General features: G+C 41.8%; 2 protein-coding genes across 2 annotated transcripts in view; both read left to right on the top strand.

Annotated features, from left to right (window-relative positions):
* Positions 1-3,623: 3,623 nt before the first annotated feature.
* On the top strand, positions 3,624-11,308 carry selenos (selenoprotein S). Its single transcript, XM_080729690.1, has 6 exons — positions 3,624-3,871; positions 4,516-4,638; positions 5,709-5,815; positions 8,686-8,769; positions 8,859-8,931; positions 9,831-11,308. Exons 3-6 carry the CDS (start codon positions 5,762-5,764, stop codon positions 9,914-9,916), a joined length of 297 nt encoding a protein of 98 aa, XP_080585816.1. The 5' UTR covers positions 3,624-3,871; positions 4,516-4,638; positions 5,709-5,761; the 3' UTR covers positions 9,917-11,308.
* Positions 11,309-13,695: 2,387 nt separating this feature from the next.
* Positions 13,696-19,368, top strand: part of chsy1 (chondroitin sulfate synthase 1) — a gene marked incomplete at its 3' end in the record, with an annotated part of 75,656 nt that continues 69,983 nt past the window's right edge. Inside the window, exons 1-2 of the mRNA XM_080729263.1 lie at positions 13,696-14,257; positions 17,355-17,850. Of these exons, the coding sequence (XP_080585389.1) occupies positions 13,935-14,257; positions 17,355-17,850 (819 nt within the window). The 5' untranslated portion in view covers positions 13,696-13,934. The remainder of the gene's footprint in view (positions 14,258-17,354; positions 17,851-19,368) is intronic.

The following is a 19,368-nucleotide window of genomic DNA, read 5'->3' as shown; positions in this document are numbered from 1 at the left end:
GTCCTTCTCATGAAAAGGTTTGAGAACCACTGACATAGTAGTCTCTCAAGAACAGACTAACTGAGCTCCAGTTAAGTGAAAAGGACCTTTTCTTTGACGATGGCCGGCCAGATTGCTGACATATAGAAACATAGGTTTTTCAAAAAACCTTAGAAGGATTCAGAAGACACTTATAGAATCGGGTCAAAATTCGAATTTTCAAGATTTTTCAAAAATAGCAGATCTACAAGCGAGTGCCGCGCTGCGAGCTTGTAGATCTGCTATTTTTCAATAGTTAAGGCATAAAATAATGATACACAAAATTACTTTCATTTTCATTCTGACCACCGTGTTCCAGTGTTGTAACAGTTTTGGCATGTCCTAGGATGTCCTTTTCCGTCTAGGTTTTGCAATCTATTAATGTTGTTTCAGGCATCGGCAGCTGATTTCCCACCTGTAGGTTTGTTTTTGGTACTCATAATATAATAGAAATCCGCTTTCATTTTCTCTACTTGTGTCTAGAAAAGAAAAACATCAGACTTTTCCCTTCAGTCCTTTTTTTGTTGTTGTGTGCTTTCATTTTCTAGCTTTACTCAATGAGACGTTGGTGGCTCAGGAGTAGATTAGTGGCCTGGGAATCTGAAGGATCTAACCCTTAACATTGTGATGGAGTGTCCTTTAGCAAGACTCTTAACTGAATCCCTAACTGCTCCTCAGGTGCTTTGCTTATATTTGTTTATTTTATAGGTACAGAGTTAATGAACAACATAATTAGAAAAATATAATAAAGTTTAGCAAAAATGCATCCATAGTCCCTAGGCAGGTAAGAAAAAAAATATATAATACATGCACATACACACATATATGCACGCACGCACACACACACACACACACACACACACACACACACACACACACACACACACACACACACACACACACACACACACACACTCCTTGTGTGATAGGATAATTATTTAAATGCTTGAATAACTTGAACCCTCGCATCCCTATACTCTTGAGGAGAACTTTAGCCAAAAATAGCAGATCTACAAGCGCGAGGCGTTGACAGTTTGTAGATCAGCTATTTTTGCCAAATAGGTTTGGTGTAGAGGTAAAAAAAAGAGCAGACCAAGTACAGAGTGAAAGGTCAAGTTTACTAAGTATCGACGATTTAATATTTTAACTCTTAGCCAGCCAAATCGCCTTCCATCGCCATTTTACAGAGGGCTGAGGCAGCCATGATCGCCAAACATCGCCTTGGGATCATTTTCTGATTTTTTTGGGTATTTTTTTGACATTTTAGAGCTATAACTGACCATTCTAGGTTCATATAGGCTTAAGCAATGATTTTGCGATGGAAATGATGTCATCGCCGGAAACAGGAAATGTATCGTCTCTCAGACGTAAACATGTTATTTTTGCATTGGAAGCCATTACAGCAGCTCCGCTAAATCTCAGCGTCAATACGTTGGATTTTGATCCGTTTGAAGTGTCTGTGCGTCTATTGTGTGCCCCAGGCGATAGTCGCTACGTTTTTTTAGACCATCAAAGCGCGCGTATGGCGTGCACGGTCCCCACGCTCTTTCCATGCTAACGCTAATGTTAAGTGGATGGCAGGCTGCTATCATGGGTGCCTTATAGGAATCGCCAGAGACCTTAATCGTTGGTGACATCTAGTGTACATTATATAGACTACAGCCTACTATAAATTCATGCATTTTAGGGCGATCTACTGTGACTCTGAAAAATTAATAATATTCCTGGCTTATAAGCGCACAAGCATATTGTAAAAATGGCTGGGAATGAGTTTAAGTGTCAAAAAAGTCTGAATCTATCTATGAAGATCGATGAGAATCTCCATCACATTTATACAATATGTAGAGGGGGGGTCCCTGCGTCATCTCTCTCTCTGCTAAGGGGTCCTTGGCCTGAAACACGTTGAAGACCCCTGCTTTAGCTGCTACTCATTGTGGGAGCGTGGTTTCTTTCCATAGGCCAACCCTGAAGTGGTGGAGGAAGAGGAAGAGGAGGATGAGGAGAGTGAGGTGGTGCAGATGGAGCCCCAGAATGGGGGAAGCTGTGGGAGAGGAGATGGACGAGGAAGAACCAGAAGAGGAGGCGGAAGATGATGAAGATGACATGGATGAGGGGCACCGGTGAATGGCTCCTGAATTCCCTGACTGAAATGTTTTTGTTTTTTGTTCTTTTCCAATTGAACATAAGTAAATGTGCGTGACAAAATTGTTTTTGCCGAAGCTGGATGTGATGTCTTTTTGTTAATTATTTGACCCAATTTGTTTTAAACAAACTACTATTCTACAATGAAAGTTCACAATTGAATCCAGTCACCCTTTTTTTGATATTATGTATGTACTGTAAATTCTATCGGCTTCTAATAAAAATGTCATTTTTATTAGGCAAGTGACTCTCAATGTTATTTAAATTGTATATATATAGAGGGTATGCGCATGCATAAAGTGAATAGCAAATCGACTGGCAATGTTAGTAAAATGTCACTTAACGTTGTTTAATGCGATCAGATTGGACTTTTCTGTTTGGATGTATGGGCTATCAACAGGCCAGAAAGTATATATTTTTTGCCACTCAGTAGGCGTTCCCGCATAACTTGTGGTATGATGATCACAATGTTTAGCTCACTTTGTCAGTGATTTTTTTTTTTTTTTTTTTTATTATCTTAACTTATCTCCTCAGCCGCTAGCAACGCCTAGATGCCGTTTTTAATATGTGGCACCTCTTGACAGCCCATTCATCCAAACAAAAGTCTGATCTGAATGATCGTATTAAATTTAAAACGTTAACTAACCAACAGTGCAGCCTTACGGGGAAAAAAAAACACCATTATGTTATTAGCAACTTTTTGTCAATACATTTTGTGCAGGTGCAAGTGTTCGAGTTGGTAAGTGCTTGTTGGAAATAAGTCAATGGTCCTGTTTTGATATTGCACATATTGCTGGAGGCAGCAGGACGTTCCAAACTGAAAAATCACCCACACAGTATTTATTGTCAGAAAGTACTGTAGCTCATAACATGTCTACAGTGGATTTACTTGACCGATACAAAGAGACTAATCCAAGCTCTCCGTACAGCTGCAATGTATGTGAGTTTAAAGTTGTTTAATACAATCAGATCTGAGTCATGTTGGGATGAATGGGATGTCAAGGGTTAGTATTGCAAATGGCATTAAGAGCTAGGCTAGGGTCACCAATGTGCCACCATGAGAGTATGAGAATGTAAATAGTTTACGGTAAAAAATAATGAATACACACTATATAGCTATACTATCATGTTATATATTCAATACTGTATGTATATAGTGTGTGATATAAATATTTCAAACACACACACCACACACACACACACACACACACACCACACACACACACACACACACACACACACACACTGTATGCACAGGTATATTGTTCAGGTATAGGTGTAAAAAAAAAAAACGGACAAATTAAATGCATCAACATCAAGTAATATGAGTGCTTTTCCTCCGGACCAGCTGTAAATGTGTTATGGCACTTTTATCGCCCCCTGCTGTCAGTGTTTGTTACGGCGCGGGTGGTGTATCTAAAGCTCAGAGACCACCACGTCATCCTTCAGAAACCGAACAGGATGTCAACAAAGATGGTTGGTTGACGGATAGCGCTCGGTCACCACGGATAAATAAAAAACACGGCTGAAGAAGACGACACGGCTGTATAGCCAACGAACGGAGAGAAATACACACAAGAAGCAGTTGGCTGACAGAAATGGACGACGTGGAGATTGTCGATGTAGATGAGCATGGTGATCCTCAGCCTCCCATAACAGAGGGCTCCGAAACCACTGCAGAACCAGGACCTCACTTTCCTACAGCAACTTGGTACGCCATGCTAGCTGTGTGCTATTTTATTATTGTTTTTCTGATATATTTGTTGTTAACATTAATAGTACGCTTTCAGTCATTTATAATGGGATGTGTAGACGGCTATTCTTGGTTTATAATAGACAGGTGCGACATGCTACTGTAGCATCGACGCAGCTAGCCTGCTAACTTTTCTGAAAACCAGGAAGTGTAACCCGATGTTATGTTGCATCAGTTCATTTCTTCTTATTATTAACAGTGTAATGTTAAACCGCTCCGTTCTTAATAACTGTTGAACAGTGGTGGAAAAAGTACTCCAATGTTTTAAAGTGTCAATGCTGCAAATATTCTTAAAAGTAAAAGTACGAAAGTATTGGAATCAAAATGTAATTACTAAAAGTAGAACGTTTACTCGTTAGGCAGAATGCCACGTTTTAAGTTTTCAAAATGTATTGTGAGCTTGTAGATCTGCTATTTTCCAACACAGGCATTTGGACCAAATGCTGTTTAATTCTGATTGTGGCTGGTTGGATAAATCTGTAGCTAATTTGCTACAGTCAGTCAGAGCTACTTTGAAAATCATTCAGAGATTGTGTGGCTGTTGTTAAGTGGACGTGGTACAAGTTGTCTGTTGAATTTATTATTGTATTTCTCATCCACAGCGGGGGAAATCCTGTCTGAGTATGGCTGGCACCTGCTGGTATTTACTGTGGCTGTGTACCTGTTGATCCAGTACTTGAGCAAAAGGAGAGCAAGCCACAGGAATTCAGCCCCAGAGACTATAGGTAAGTGCCCTTTTCAAAACACTCAACTTACAAATTGCATTGTTACAGATACAGCATCTACCAGTTGGACTGGTCACCAGCACTTTCGCCTAAAACATATTTGCCTAATGCATTTGGTCCTTTCGCCTAGCACTTTAGCCGTGGAGGAGAGTCTTTTCACCTACCCTGTCTGGCCGATTCACCATAAACTTTCCGTGGCTGTTTCTGGTGCCAAATTCTGTCTGCCTGCCCACAGCGTGGCAGGCAGACAGACTGCACTGCATGTCATCGTTACCTAGTTAAAGACTAGGCTAGTTAAAGACACCCGTCTTAACGTTTTAAGGACAGTTAAGGCAAAATGGATAAAAAAGACGGACCCTAGAGGCTAGAACATTTAAAAAGCACACAGGACTCCAGAACGAAAATAGCAGATTAGATGTTGTCACTATAATATATATATATTTTTTAATATTTTTTATCCCACGGTTTTTGCAACCCATTTTTCTCACCCGGTGACTAACTAACCTGTAGTCCTGGTTTCCGCTCTCCCCCTGCCGCGCCAGGGGACATTGGGGAGCACCCGGCTGGCTAGGTGGAGGTAGTATAGAAACCAGGACTACTGCATGTTTTTGTGTGAGGGCCTATGCCCAAGGAGACACGGGGAGAACATGCAAACTCACCACAGAAAGGCCCTATCGCCAACCCCACCTAGGGTGTGGGTGCTGATGACACGGTGGAGGAACACGCCCCCGGCGCCCACAGCTTCCCCTGGCGGGAATCGAACCCAGGACCTTCTAGCTGTGAGGCGAAGTGCTAACCACTGCACCACCGTGCCCCCTGTCACTATAATATTTAAACGACAAAGGGATAATATGCAAACATAGTCAGTCTGACAGCAGAATTGAGGGTAGGCGAATCGGCCAGACAGGGTAGGTGAAAAGACTCTCCTCCACGGCGAAAGTGCCAGGCGAAAGGACCAGATGCATTTAGGCGATAATGTTACAGTTGGAACCACAAAAACATCAGAAACATTTGTGTGCCTCGCCCTCATATCATATGTTAGTGAATATCTATTTTCATTTCCTGTAAAGATCCTGTGTCTGTTGTGAGAAGACAAGAGGCCCTGGAAGCAGCCAGGAAGAGAATGCAAGATGAGCTTGATGCCAAAGCAGCACTGTTCAGAGAGAAACAGCAACAGGTGAATCTGTGTTTCAATAGTCTTCAGCCTAATGAAAGAGTTAGTTATTTATATTTTATCCATAGTCATTGTTACATTGTCAGTAATTGTCAAGTTAAAGGACAACAGGGGTTATTTTTATTGCTTTCTATCGTTCTAGCGATTTTTATTTGGGGGGCGGGGGCATTCGGGTAATTTTTAGGATTCTTTTTTTACACGATAAGCCGTCTATTTTTTTCTCTGCAAGGATGGAGGTCAGGGCAGAACCTCTGCCCCAAACTTTTCACCTCAGTCTGTTATAGCGCCACCAGGAGGCTGTTTTTTGTAAAACACGTTTTGTATTTACTCCTACAAATGTTGACCAAGCAAGACACCCCGCCTCTGAATATGAAAAGGGGCGTGGTTATCCGTTGTTTTGGGGGGAGGAAACCATTAAAACTAGGCACTGCAGGTGGAAAAAGTATTTTACAAACAAGCTGTCTGAGCTTTTATCCATGTTTTTTTTTTTACGTTCTCCAGCCGTTCGGCTCGGAAAGAGTCAACGACCATTGAAAAACTAATATGATAAAACACCAAATACGAAGAAACTACCCTAAAATCTAAAGAACTGTCTGACTTGTGTTGGAGAGAGAGAACCTAGGACTAATAAGAGAAGGATATCACACTGGGCGTGTCCCAGCCGTGGTACCGGGGTATGGCACATGTGCAGTACAATCTGGCCCGCTCCTACACTTTGGCTCAGTAGATGGCGGCGTGTGACCATTAAATGGTAGTGTTTGTTTTGTCCTACTTTAAGTGCCTGCTGGGGACTTGCTATTTGCTCAAATTAAATGTTCTTATGCCACAAAACAAGTAGGCTTATTGTTGCATATCCTGAATGAATATAAGTTATAGAAATCCATCGGATTCTCATCTACTGCTGTTTTACTGATTTTTGTGTAAGTGCTTATAAATAAATTAAATTGTGCGTCTGTTGAATTTTTTGCACCATACATTAGTCTGACTACAAGTACGGCACACAGTACAAGTTAGACTGACATATACTTCAAAGTACAGGATTATATAAAAGCATCCCTCTGAAGACCAATTATTTCCCACAATTGATTGATTTAAAACTTTATTAGAAGTTTACATAGGAAAAGGTAGTTTCATAACAGCTGGTACAAGGTCAACTAAAAGGATAAACACCTTCAAAGAGCCTTGGGCTTGTTTCAATTGGGGTCCTTTAAAAAAAATAAAACACAGCACTATGCAGAAAATATAAGAAAACCTGCAGCTGTTTAGGTGATGAGTGGAGAGAGAACAAAACAAACACACACCTCGCTCTACTGAGAACGGATCATGATCTTTTTTATCTAGTGCCTCTGCTGGAACACTCCACCATGGCAGTTCCTGTTAACACTGCGCATGTGCAATACCCCGGCACCACGCTGGGACACGCCCAGTGTGATATCCTTCTCTTATTAATCCTAGGAGAGAACCAGGAAACAGACACCAGTGCACCACACCACAGTGTAACTGAGCGGTCTGTTGACGGAGTTCCTGGCTCTGTTCTCGCGCTGCGAGGCGTTGTGAGCATGTAGATCGGCTATTTTCACAATGTCTGAAAAAAAAAAGAACGAGTTTTGTCAGTTTTTTACACAGGTTTCTATGGTTTCTTGGGCTGGATTGCAGCTAAACTTGGCATGTTAGTAAACGTGCCACAATTAACAATAATGCATTGCACCTGTGCAGCTGACCTGCAGAACATGGGAATATACCATTTTGTCAAGATGGGGAGAATACAAGTGTGGAGAATAATAATACCTTGTTAAATTGACCATTTTGTTACATTTTGCATTTGTAGTTATTTTACTGTAATTATTTAACAACATAATAACCAGCACAGATGGACAAAGAGACATTCATGGAGTTTATCCATGAATTTTACATTAAAAGTAACTTTTATTTCCCCCCCTGGACCCAGGGTATGGCAGCTGCATACCCCTGCCATACCCAATTGACGCCCCTGATCCAGGATCCTGGTGAATCATGACCATAAAACCTTTGATTCTGTGAAAATAAAAATGCAAAACCGCTAAACAAAGGGTATTTATTGTAGTATATATGCAATTAAATATCCCCCCCCCCCCCCCCCCATAGAATCAAAGGTATTATGGTCATGATTCACCAGGATCCGGACCTGGATGGCTTGATTCTATGCTTAAAATAATTTATATAAATATTTTTGTATTTTCTTTTTGGCACCAGTAAACCATGCCCACTGGTATGCCCTATAGAGATACCAATTAACATGATGTATGGAAAATATTTGTAGGAGTAATATATGGTGGCGCTATAACAAACCGATGTGAAAAATTAGGGGAAAAGGTTCTCCAATACTTTACCAATTACCAGGTATGAATCGCTATAGAAAATGCATTTATTATTATTATTACAAACTAATAAAATAACCCTTATTGTGCAAAATCTAACTTGATAATAGAATAAATGTTGGGTAAACATAATTGTGTAATTGATAGGTTATGAATGTTAGACGTTTCATAAAAAAAAAAAAAAAAAAAAAAGCTTTTCTCCAGGTACTATTTTCATCTGGAATTGAAAAATAAAGCTGCACTTGAAAATTATTGTTTTGACAAAAAAATAACCACAAAATTACATTTTGTGTTGAATTACCTATCTCAAGCAAGTATCTTATTTTCATTGCATATAGGAATGAACGGAATCCGTTGGCATGCACAAAAATAAAATAATGTGGTATGCTTGGGAAGATTGTCAGTAATGTCAAGTACACCGTGAGCCATAGTCAATGGTCTAAACATGCCATACCACCAATACTGTCCTTGAACCTCACCACAAAATGTTTTGGTTTCCTCTTGTGCCCCAAACAGCAAGAGGAGGAGAAAAGGAGGCAGAAAATAGAAATGTGGGACAGCATGCAAGAGGGAAAGAGTTACAAAGCAAAGTCTACTCAGGTAAGCCAGGCTCAATAATACTGAAGTTATCTAAAATGTAAAGCTATGTATTACCACGCTAATGAATCTCCCTGTGTATAACATGGCAGAACACTGAAGAGGCGAGCTCCTCAACCACAGTGCTGAAACCCAAGACGGACAAGAAGTCTCTAAGGAGCACTGGTATGTAGTGAATTCATTCAGGTTTGTTAAAGCAATCTGGCGCACACAATTGTTTCCAGTTGCATTGGTGGTGTTGTTTTTCTAAAGCTGGAACTACACCGGGCTGACAGACCCTGACACACTGAAAGTCCCATCGATGTTAGTGTCACTGACACGTCAGGCTAAACCGCTTGTTCACACTGCAAAAGCAATGGGTGACTAGAGCGTCTGACACTTGCAGTGTGTCTGGCCATTACAGATAATGTTCACTTCTCCGCACACTTTTTGTCGTATTGTTGGCTCATTTAGTTTCAATTCCTCTTGAAGTACACGAGAATAAGCATACATACCTTAGCATGAAAGAGCCACCTCTTGCTCGTCACTGCCTGGCCCTACCTAAATAGTGAGTTAACCTATTCTCTATGGCACATAGGCATATTTTAGACTTAACAGATTTTGAGTAGCTCATATAAAGATGGCATTTTGAGTTTCCTTCACCAGTACAACCCTTTTGCAAAGCTTGAAAATTGACTTGAGTGATATCTATGGGCTCACCTTATGCATTATTTAGACTTGGGATAGTACAGACGAGCGAGGAGTGGAATCAGAGCAGGTTATTGCCAAAGTTCACGCCCCCCAGTCACTGGGCGATGCAGAAGGGAGGCGAAGGGAGACCTCTTGTGTCAAGCGCATCTCTGCAGACAGCACAGTAGTAGTGTAAATACAAAATGAAACACTTACTTTGGCAACAACCCGCTCCGATTCCACTCCTCGCTACCGAGACAGAGACGGGGAAACAACCGGTCTCCAGCTGGAATTGACCCTTGGATGTTGTGTTGGTCATCCATCATTCTGTTTTAGACATATTTATTATTTATTTGTTCTACTAACTAATACATTGTGCCCTGTTTATCTATTAGACTACAACCCCCTGACTGGTGATGGAGGAGGGTCTGTTTCATGGAGACCTGGGAGGAGAGGACCATCTGCTGGTGGTGGTGGATGAGGTTAAAGGAGGTTGGAGCACACTGGTCACTATGACCGGTCAACTCTAACCCAAATGATATAATGCCCACAACACACTGATCTACTGAATGGAGCTGGCAAATATCACCTTGCCTTCACAGTTGCCTACACATTATTTTTTTAAATACCCACCATCCAATTGAAACTGCTAATGTTTATTGCAGGGTTCCCACGGTCATGAAATTCCTGGAAATATTTTGTACTGTACTGGAAAAGTTTGGGAATTTATCAAGGGTCCTGGAAAAAATAGCTATGCATTGTCTTTGGTTATTGATTTTTTTAATACCTCTGAAATGACAAATTAAACATGGGCCAAATTGTCGAATATTAGAGGCAGAAATTGTGAAAATAGCCGATCAACATGCTCACAACGCCTCGCGTCGGCTATTTTCACAATAGAACCGTGTTATGGGGCTGTTAAGTCTGACATCATTTTGTAGGCAGAGGAGAACTTTTGTCCCCCAAAAAAGCGAATCTTTTTACTATTTTTACTATTTACTAATTTTTCTTCTCTTTGTTGTTGAAAGGAAAGTGGTAGAATTATACTTTAGTCGTTATTTTTGTCTCGGATCTGTTGAAATAGCGAGGGACAGATATTGACAATAAATCTGCTTGGAGGTCTGACTACAAAATGATGTCACGGCTTAAAAGCCCCATACAAAATTCCTCAACTCTTAGTGCTCGTCAGGGTGCTAGTCAGTTAAAACATGATTATTTCGGGGGTCACGGCCTCAAAAGATTGAGAACCACTGGCATACACTACATGTCTTTGGGCATTGCGCATAGATGTAACTAAGCAACCTGTTATTGAGCTGAATTATTGTTATATAGTCCTGGAAATTGGGTTAAATATTCTGGAAAAGTTTGAGAAATTAATTGGTAAAAATGTGTGGGAACCCTGTTATTGTTATTTTCTGCCTTGATGATATGGCCTTTGATTATGCTACAAAACAAAAAAGAATGTTGGAAAAAGAGAGAATATTGTCTGTGATATTGCCAAGTGTAACTGTGTTGGCGTTGTGGAATTGTAAGCTCCTAATGATGCCATTCCTGTAAATGGTAACTTAACCACTGGGTTTGGCTGATGAATTTCAGAGTTTGTGTGTTATTTTATAATATATTTTTTATTATCTTTGTGGCGGTGTACAGTACCACCATAGCTTACAGTAGGTATTGGCAGATTGCTTCTGCTTTTCACTGCAGTGATCTTGTAGTAAATGGTGGTAATACAATTAAATGCACAAAAGAATACGTTTCAAATATAGTTTGAGATTTTCATATTGCTCTATTGTTATGACTCATTGTAAATACAAGGGAAGAAAGGAAATTGTAATGCACTTTTTATGCAATAAAGATGTTGTAGTGACAACAATGTGAATGTTGTTTCAATTTATATTTGATGATTTGTGTAAGGCCCGTCTGCTCTCTTCTCTGAATATGTCTCCCAGGGAATTGAGTGCAGAAGCAAGAGTTGCAATTAACAACACTTAATTACAGTGTGTTTTTGTAAGAAGGTTTGTTGTGCCATAATTTGGAGGTATTGCTGTGAGACAAGAACAGGTAAATAAAAAATGAGACCAGACCTATGGCAGCCATAAGCAACATGTTATTAGACATTGTCTCTATAATAACCTCTGGCACCTGTGTAGACTGTAGAGGGTAAAATATTAATATTAACAGATCTCAAGTCAGTGTCCTTGGTTTTCAGCCGGGCCTCAGCCCATTAACATGAATGTTGGGCCCTGTGAACTTATGCTTGGCCTTAAAATGTATTTATGGTGACTAAAGCTGCATTCACACTGCAGATATATAGTTGAACGTTTAGCTTGCTTGGTCAATGTAATCTCAATGGAAACCAGCTTTAAAGCTTCCAAACCTTCGTTCTGTGTGTGTCCTGTATCTTTAAAGCTGGTTTCCATTGAGATAACATTGACCAAGCAAGCTAAACGTTCAACTATATATCTGTAGTGTGAATGCAGCATAATACTGTGGGCTTGCTTTGGGCCCATGAATCCTTGTCACTCCACTGTTTTATGATGTCCCAGGTTGTCAGGAATCTTCCAAGATGTCATGGTTTGTTTCTTTTATTAAAGAAATGTTACGCTAGAAGGAGTGATGTGCTGTATATGATTCCATTCCACTCGGTTGTAGTCGTCAAAAATACAAAACATGTAATTCGTTCTTATGCTACATATACATCCTCTTAGTGTGCTGCCTCAAGTGATAGTGAAATGTATCATAATTTCAATTTTAAAGTAATTCAAATAAGTAAGACGCCTTAGGGCGACATGCAACCTCACCCTAAAGGGCGAGGTCGTGCCAGTTCTTGGCCATCTGGCCAGTGCTGTATATCGAACCAGTTACCCATATATGGAGACCCCTGGTACCCATATATGGAGATCCCTGTACTGTATAATGGACATATGCTGTGAGAGCCCAAACATGCTTACCCAGTTATTCATTATGTGAAATTCCTAGATGACATCTGACATCATACCCTTTTATGCCCATACATGGCCCTGTAGAACAGGCTCCGTTAGTGGGGTATGTGGCCGATGTGGCCTCCATATATGGGCATTCCCATATGAAGTCCTGTTAGATATGGGCTTAATATTGATGACATCAGGGAACTCCATATATGGGCATAAAAGGGATTCTTAGTTAGTGTGACGTCGCAGTGAAGCCAGAGCGTGATGTCAGAGCGGCAAACCCATTCTGTTAAGAGTGGTTTCCCTGACATCACAATAGATAGATAGATAGATACCTTTATTATCCCAAGGGGGGAAATCAGTTGCCCAGAGGCAGTACAAGGTTATTTACAAAGTTACAGAGAAGTAAGAAAAAGATAAAAGAAAAACAAGAACAGAGTTTGCCACAATGATGTCAGAGCGAGAAACCCATAGAACCACAGTGTCAGGCGTTATAGACAGAGATACTGTACTAGCTCCTTTCGGAAGTGAGGGGTTCCGAAAGGAGCTAATACTGTACATACACACGGACAAGCTGTGACTGTTCACATACAACTCACTGACACCTGTTGGTGTTATCAGACATTCCACTAGATGGCGACAAAGTCTTACAAATCTACGAGCTACGTGTATCATTTATTGGACTCACTCTGCGTGCTCTTGGCATTCTTCCTTATATGAGATACTTCAATGGTTTCCAGTGGAAATAAGCTTAGTCTTTTCATGGATCTCCTTTTAGTAGACCTTGTACCAGTGAACTGTACCGTCATGAAACTGTACCTTTTCCTATGCAAACTTCTAATAAAGTCTTCAATCAATCAATCAATCCACTGAAAACGGGGGTCATATTTGCCATTGCCAGATCAAGGCAAACTGCATCACAATCTGCGGCAATCATAGTTTTTGCTTGCCCTTCACTCAATAGTCACACAGCGGCGCTCTAGACTAGACTGATGGCCCAAAAAAAACAAGTACGTTCGTTCATAACGGGTGCGTCAATGTTGTCAATGTACACCGCTAGCCACTCACAGCCCAGATAGTTCTACGGCGGCTCCATTGGCTCAAATCACTGTGCGTCCGTCGGCAGCCAGCCCTCTCTTTCTCGTCGCCACTTCGACAATTCTCAGTTTCTCACAATGGCGAGATAACGGAGAGAATGGGGGACGGCGTACACGGCGGCAGAGAAGCTATAAATGCGATCGAATGCCTTTGATTCGGCCACTGGATGTGTCGCAGCAGAATGCTTGACGATTAGAGGGATCGGCGGCAGAGGAGCGGTTCAGGTGGCGGCTTTATGGAGGCTGCTGTGATGCTACGTATGCAGCTGGGAGCAGATCGAGACCAACGCAGCGGGCAGCAGGAGAAAAACGCTTTCCTACCATGAGAGAGTGTGAGCCCTGGTTTCATCTGGAGGGACACAAGAAGACGCATTGAAAACGACAAGTCTTTTTTTTAATCCCCCCCCCAAAGACTATCATCAGAGAGGCTCCGACGAGAACAGACAACGGGGATCGGAGTTGTGCTCAAGTAATGGGAATGGCAGGTCGAAGCCGAAGAGCATGGTTTAGTGTTCTTCTGGGGCTGGTCGTCGGGTTCACGCTGGCTTCCAGGCTCATTCTGCCCAAGGCGAGCGAGTTGAAGAAAGCCGGCCAGAAGCGCAAAGCCAACCCAGCCGGCTGCGGGCTGAACGGGGGTCTGAGGAAGGACTACGCCGGGGTGCTGTGGCCGCCGCAGGATAACGGTTCGCCGGCCACGGAGGAGAAGGAGCCCGTGTCGAGGTCCAACAATTTTCTGTTCGTCGGTGTCATGACCGCCCAGAAGTACCTGAACAACCGAGCTGTGGCCGCGCATAGGTATGTGTGGTGATTTCATTTGTGTGTGTGTGTGTGTGTGTGTGTGTGTGTGTGTGTGTGTGTGTGTGTGTGTGTGTACGTGCGTGTGTGTGTGTACGTGCGTGTGTGTACGTGCGACGTAGGGATGGGACGATAATCGTTAGTATCGTTTAACTACATGATTAAAAAAAACGCTCGCAGACAGTCGACCTAATCGTATCGCGGAGATTGTAATATATCTTGAAATTGTCCTTAGTTCGTCATATGCTGGGATCAATTCACCTTTTGATCCACTTAACCCCTCTACAATTGGTTAAACACACCTGTAAACATACTTGATACTGTCTTTTGTTCCACTCTACCAAATCTGCGTTGTGAGCTTGTAGATCTGCTATTTTTTGGCAAACGTTCCGATCCAGTCACCCAGATATGGATGCAGGGTATTCAAGTGGTCAATAAAAGTGGCATTTTAAGAGTATTTAAATGCCACTTTTTTTTTTATCGCGATAATATAATAAATCGTAATTATTTAGGTCACAATAACCGTGACATGACATTTTCAGAGCGTCCCACCCCATGGCATGACAATGAAGGAATGCTGCCTTTTCTTTTCCTCTATAAATCTCAGTGTGCTTTCTGTACACGTCAGTTGAGTGCTGTCCTCCTCCCTATAGCTGTGTAACTGTAATTTCAGCCCTCATTATATAGCTTGCTCTCTAATTTTCTGCTGGCGTGGAAATTGCGTTAAAGGAGCAATCGCCAGTCAGACTACTGTATCCACATTCCACTCACAGCACTTTGTTTTAAAGCAACATTGTACCAAACAGTGAGTGAATCATCACGTCAAGCTTTTGGGTACAACAACACATCAGTGATGATAGTAGCCTGCCATACCAGATGATTACATCAGGGAAGATGCTTCAGGTGCATAGACAGACACTCTCTGTCTGTCGACACCCTGGCTCTTGTATTTGGAGATACATTTGGAGTCTTGACAAATTATGGTGTTAATTCAACTGTCAAGTCAATACCTGTGTTTTTGTAGAGGGTATTATCCTAACCCACATTGGTGAAAAGATCCCTCAGGCAGGGACTGCATTTTATTCCATATCTAACCGCCTTATTGCTTATTTGAGGATAACACACTTGTGACATGTATCTATGAAACATGACATCACTGACATTGTAATTCGCTGTGTGTATGATTAAGCCTACTTCTTAGTCGGCATATGGAAATATAACTCAGTTGACGCTTAAAATTCCATTTGTGTACATTAACACCAGAAAACAGTTAAAATAGCAATATTCCCTCCAGTTATCTCCTTGAAATGTAAGAACCCTTTGATTAAGTCTTGGATCAAGGCCTAAGCCATCCAGGTCCTCCAAGGCTAGGATGCAGACAGCCCTATTGATCTTTGTGCAGCAGTGTGTTTACTGGTTGTGACTTCTCTCTCCTTCTCTTGTGCGCTTTCATTGAATTAGCCCCAGGCTCTGGGTACACAGTCCTAAGTAGTAGGCCTAGTGATCAACAGTTCTCAACCTTTTTCAGGCCGCGACACCCCCAAGATACTCATATTTGAACTGGGGACCCCCCTCCCCCCACCCCACCCTGACGAGCACTTGGAATGTAGGAGTTGAGGCATTACATTCAGTTTGACTCTGTTCCACAGATAAACATTTTTTGAAAATAGCAGATCTACAAGCTCACAACGCCTCGTACCGGGAATCGCTGTGAGCTTGTAGATCAGCAATTTTCGCCATTTTTGTCCTCCTTATATTATTTGACAATTTGGCCAATGTTTGACCAGTTTTATAGTATAGTTTGTTGATTACTTTTGATGCAGTAATGGTTTTTAGGGATTAAAAAGGTCTTAAAAGTCCTAAAATTGTCACTTCACTGTCACGTGTGGACTCTCCCATAATCATGTGGTTGAGAACCACTGGCCTAGATGACCCAGTTGGTTTCTGTTTGAAAAAGAATGGTGCTAGTTGTGTGTCTGTACAGTATTTTATATAATATATATATATATATATAATCATCTTGACACATGTGACCTAAAACATGCACTGAATGATAATTTAAATAGACTTTAATAAAATCTTGTGTACCAAGATCGTGCAGATCCAAATAGTGCTGTTTTGTCACGCTTCGAGTCACGAGTGGGAGATACAGTATTGGCCTTTTTTATGGAAGAACAGCATGCGTGTACTGGCACTGCACATCTGCAAAAAGCATGTTGCTGTGAGCACGCAATGAATTACACACGTATTTACCATCAATTACAGTTTTATTTGATCTCCCTCTTATATATTTAGTGTGCAGATCTTTAACATCTGTTACAAAAATATATATTCTGTCAATGCACACACACATGCAGACTTATTGGTATTCAGCACAAATTGCTGTGGGCACGCTATAGTCATTATTTGATTTTGCTGGCTTATGTTAAACATGATCACAGATGAAACACCATATGTGTGTGAGAGATGCGTTGACAGAAAGTTTTTACACAGAAGTGAATCTCCTTTTGGGAAATGTTGGGCAAAAAGAGCAGAATAATGCTAGAGAGACCAATAGATTGTCTTTATGTCTCAATGTTATGTAGTTAGCCTATATAATATGCATGCATTGACCAATCTGTATTTGCCCGTCTCTGGTGTTTGTAGGGCTGTCACGATTATGACATTTTACATGACGATTAATTGTCACTCAAATAATTGCGATTAACGATTTAATTGTGTTTTTGTCATTGACAATTACATTTCTGTTTGGCTTGTAGGCTTTGAAGTTGCACATGGTAGATATGACACATAACTATATACTTGAAAAAGAACCTTGATAGTGGAAATAGCCGATCTACAAGCTCACAACGCGTCGCATCGCGACGCGTTGTGAGCTTGTAGATCTGCTATTTCCACTACTTTTTGACTTTTCTTTTAAATATATGACCATTTTTCAACATGGAAACGATTATGACGATTATGAAAAATAATCACGATTATGTCAAATAATTGCGATTAGACGATTATGTAATCATTGTGACAGCCCTAGGTGTTGGTATCAAGCATCTAACTTCCATTTCCTCCCGTTGTCTATGTCGCCGTTCTGTCTCTATAGGACGTGGGCTCAGACCATTCCGGGGCGCGTGGAGTTCTTCTCCAGCGAGGGCTCGGACACCTCCATCCCCATCCCCATCGTGGCCCTGAGGAACGTGGACGACTCGTATCCGCCCCAGAAGAAGTCCTTCATGATGCTCAAGTACATGCACGACCACTACCTGGACAAGTACGAGTGGTTCATGAGGGCCGACGACGACGTCTACATCAAGAGCGACAGGCTGGAGAGCTTCCTGCGCAGCCTGAACAGCAGCGAGGCCATCTTCCTGGGCCAGACGGGCATGGGGGCCAGGGACGAGCTGGGGAAGCTGGCCCTGGAGCCCGGCGAGAACTTCTGCATGGGGGGGCCCGGGGTGATCATGAGCCGCGAGGTGCTGAAGCGCATGGTCCCCCACATCCGAGAGTGCATCCAGGAGATGTACACCACCCACGAGGACGTGGAGGTGGGCCGCTGCGTCCGGAGGTTCGCCGGCGTCCAGTGCGTCTGGTCCTATGAGGTAAGAGATTGTGTGTGTACCGGATGGACACCAGGATAGATGCTGTCAGTTCAGCAGTTTTTTTTTTAAGATTTGTTTTTGGGCTTTTTATGCCTTTATTTGATAGGATAGTAGACTGACAGGAAATGGGGAGAGAGATGGGGAATGACATGTGGCAAAGGTCATCCGGATCGGGAATCGAACCGGCGACGCCAGCAGGCATCATAGCCTAGTATGTGGTATGCGCCATTGCGCCTTGACCACTAGGCCAGCGGGCGCCCAGTTCAGCAGTTTAAGACTTGTCACAGGCCAGTGATATTTTCTTATGGGTTCTGTCCCCCACTGAAGAAAATCTTTATCGACTAATAGCCATTAGCCATAGGATTTGTTGACAACTTGATTTGTTTATCTCATCAATCAAATTTTTGTTTTCTACATGCAATAATGCAAGGACCCCTCTGGTACATGCCAAATGCGCTGATCATTTTCCAGTAAATAATGCAGGAAATGAATTTAACTGACAAACAAAGACTTGGCCAACTAAGACCAAACCAACCAATTAATCGACTAATTGACTAATAAAGAGGCAGCCCTATAGAGCACCAAGAATAGAAATGTGTATAAACAAGTCTACTAGGCACTCCATTGCTTGGCATCCCATGCATTCAAAATGGTTCTCTGTCACTAAATCAATGTGTGCAGATTGACTGGCCCTAGGAAAGTTTGCCTCTCAGCCATACCAATGTCTGCTTTAGGAAAGATGTCCTTCCAAGCTACAATCAAAATTCCTCATCCCAGACTTCTGCTCTCTAAGCTGCATTGTTTCAAATCAGTGGCTTTAACAAGTTTTTGAGCCATAATTTTGGGTATCGCAAATTGTATGTTGGTTAAACATTGTCTGTTTTTAACTGGGAACCCTTGTTGTTTTGTTCTTGACGGAACACATTTTCAGCTTTTAAGCTATTATAAGCATTAGACTGAGGTTAGCTTAAGAGAAAATGCTGCCCTAATGAAACTCCGTTATTTCTGTCCACACACATCGCAGCTGATGTGTGTGCAAGTGTGTCAGTGATCATGGTCATTGTAGATCTGTCCTCAAGGTCAGAACTATTCTTCCATGTGTATTGATGTGCCTGTAGCCCTGACCTCAGGCCCGACCGTTCACCTGGCACTGCGCAGTGCGCACATTAAGGCTCTTTGTAAATGGGTATAGTTTGTTCTGCTTGCACCAGTCTGTGATGTTTGTGTGACACAGTCTCATTTTGCTTATCATATTTTGCTTCCCTATCGCATTCTCCACCAAGTTCCCTTAATCGCATATCCATAAATCATTCTTTGCACCGTATAGACACTGTTGCAACATGCCGTTCCAGACTTAAATCTTCCATCCATATAAATCTGCATATAATAAAAGGGATTGAGTGTAAACTGGCTGAACCAGCATATATGCTGCTCTGCTCAAAGATTGCAATTCATATGCTTTGTTGGCAATTGAAATGAGAATGAGCTGGCACCTGCACTGCATCAGCCAGCGTTCAG

Source organism: Nannobrachium achirus (genome assembly GCF_963921795.1).
Source record: "Nannobrachium achirus genome assembly, chromosome: 7".
Taxonomy (NCBI): domain Eukaryota; kingdom Metazoa; phylum Chordata; class Actinopteri; order Myctophiformes; family Myctophidae; genus Nannobrachium; species Nannobrachium achirus.
This window is presented reverse-complemented; position numbering and strand designations above follow the sequence as displayed.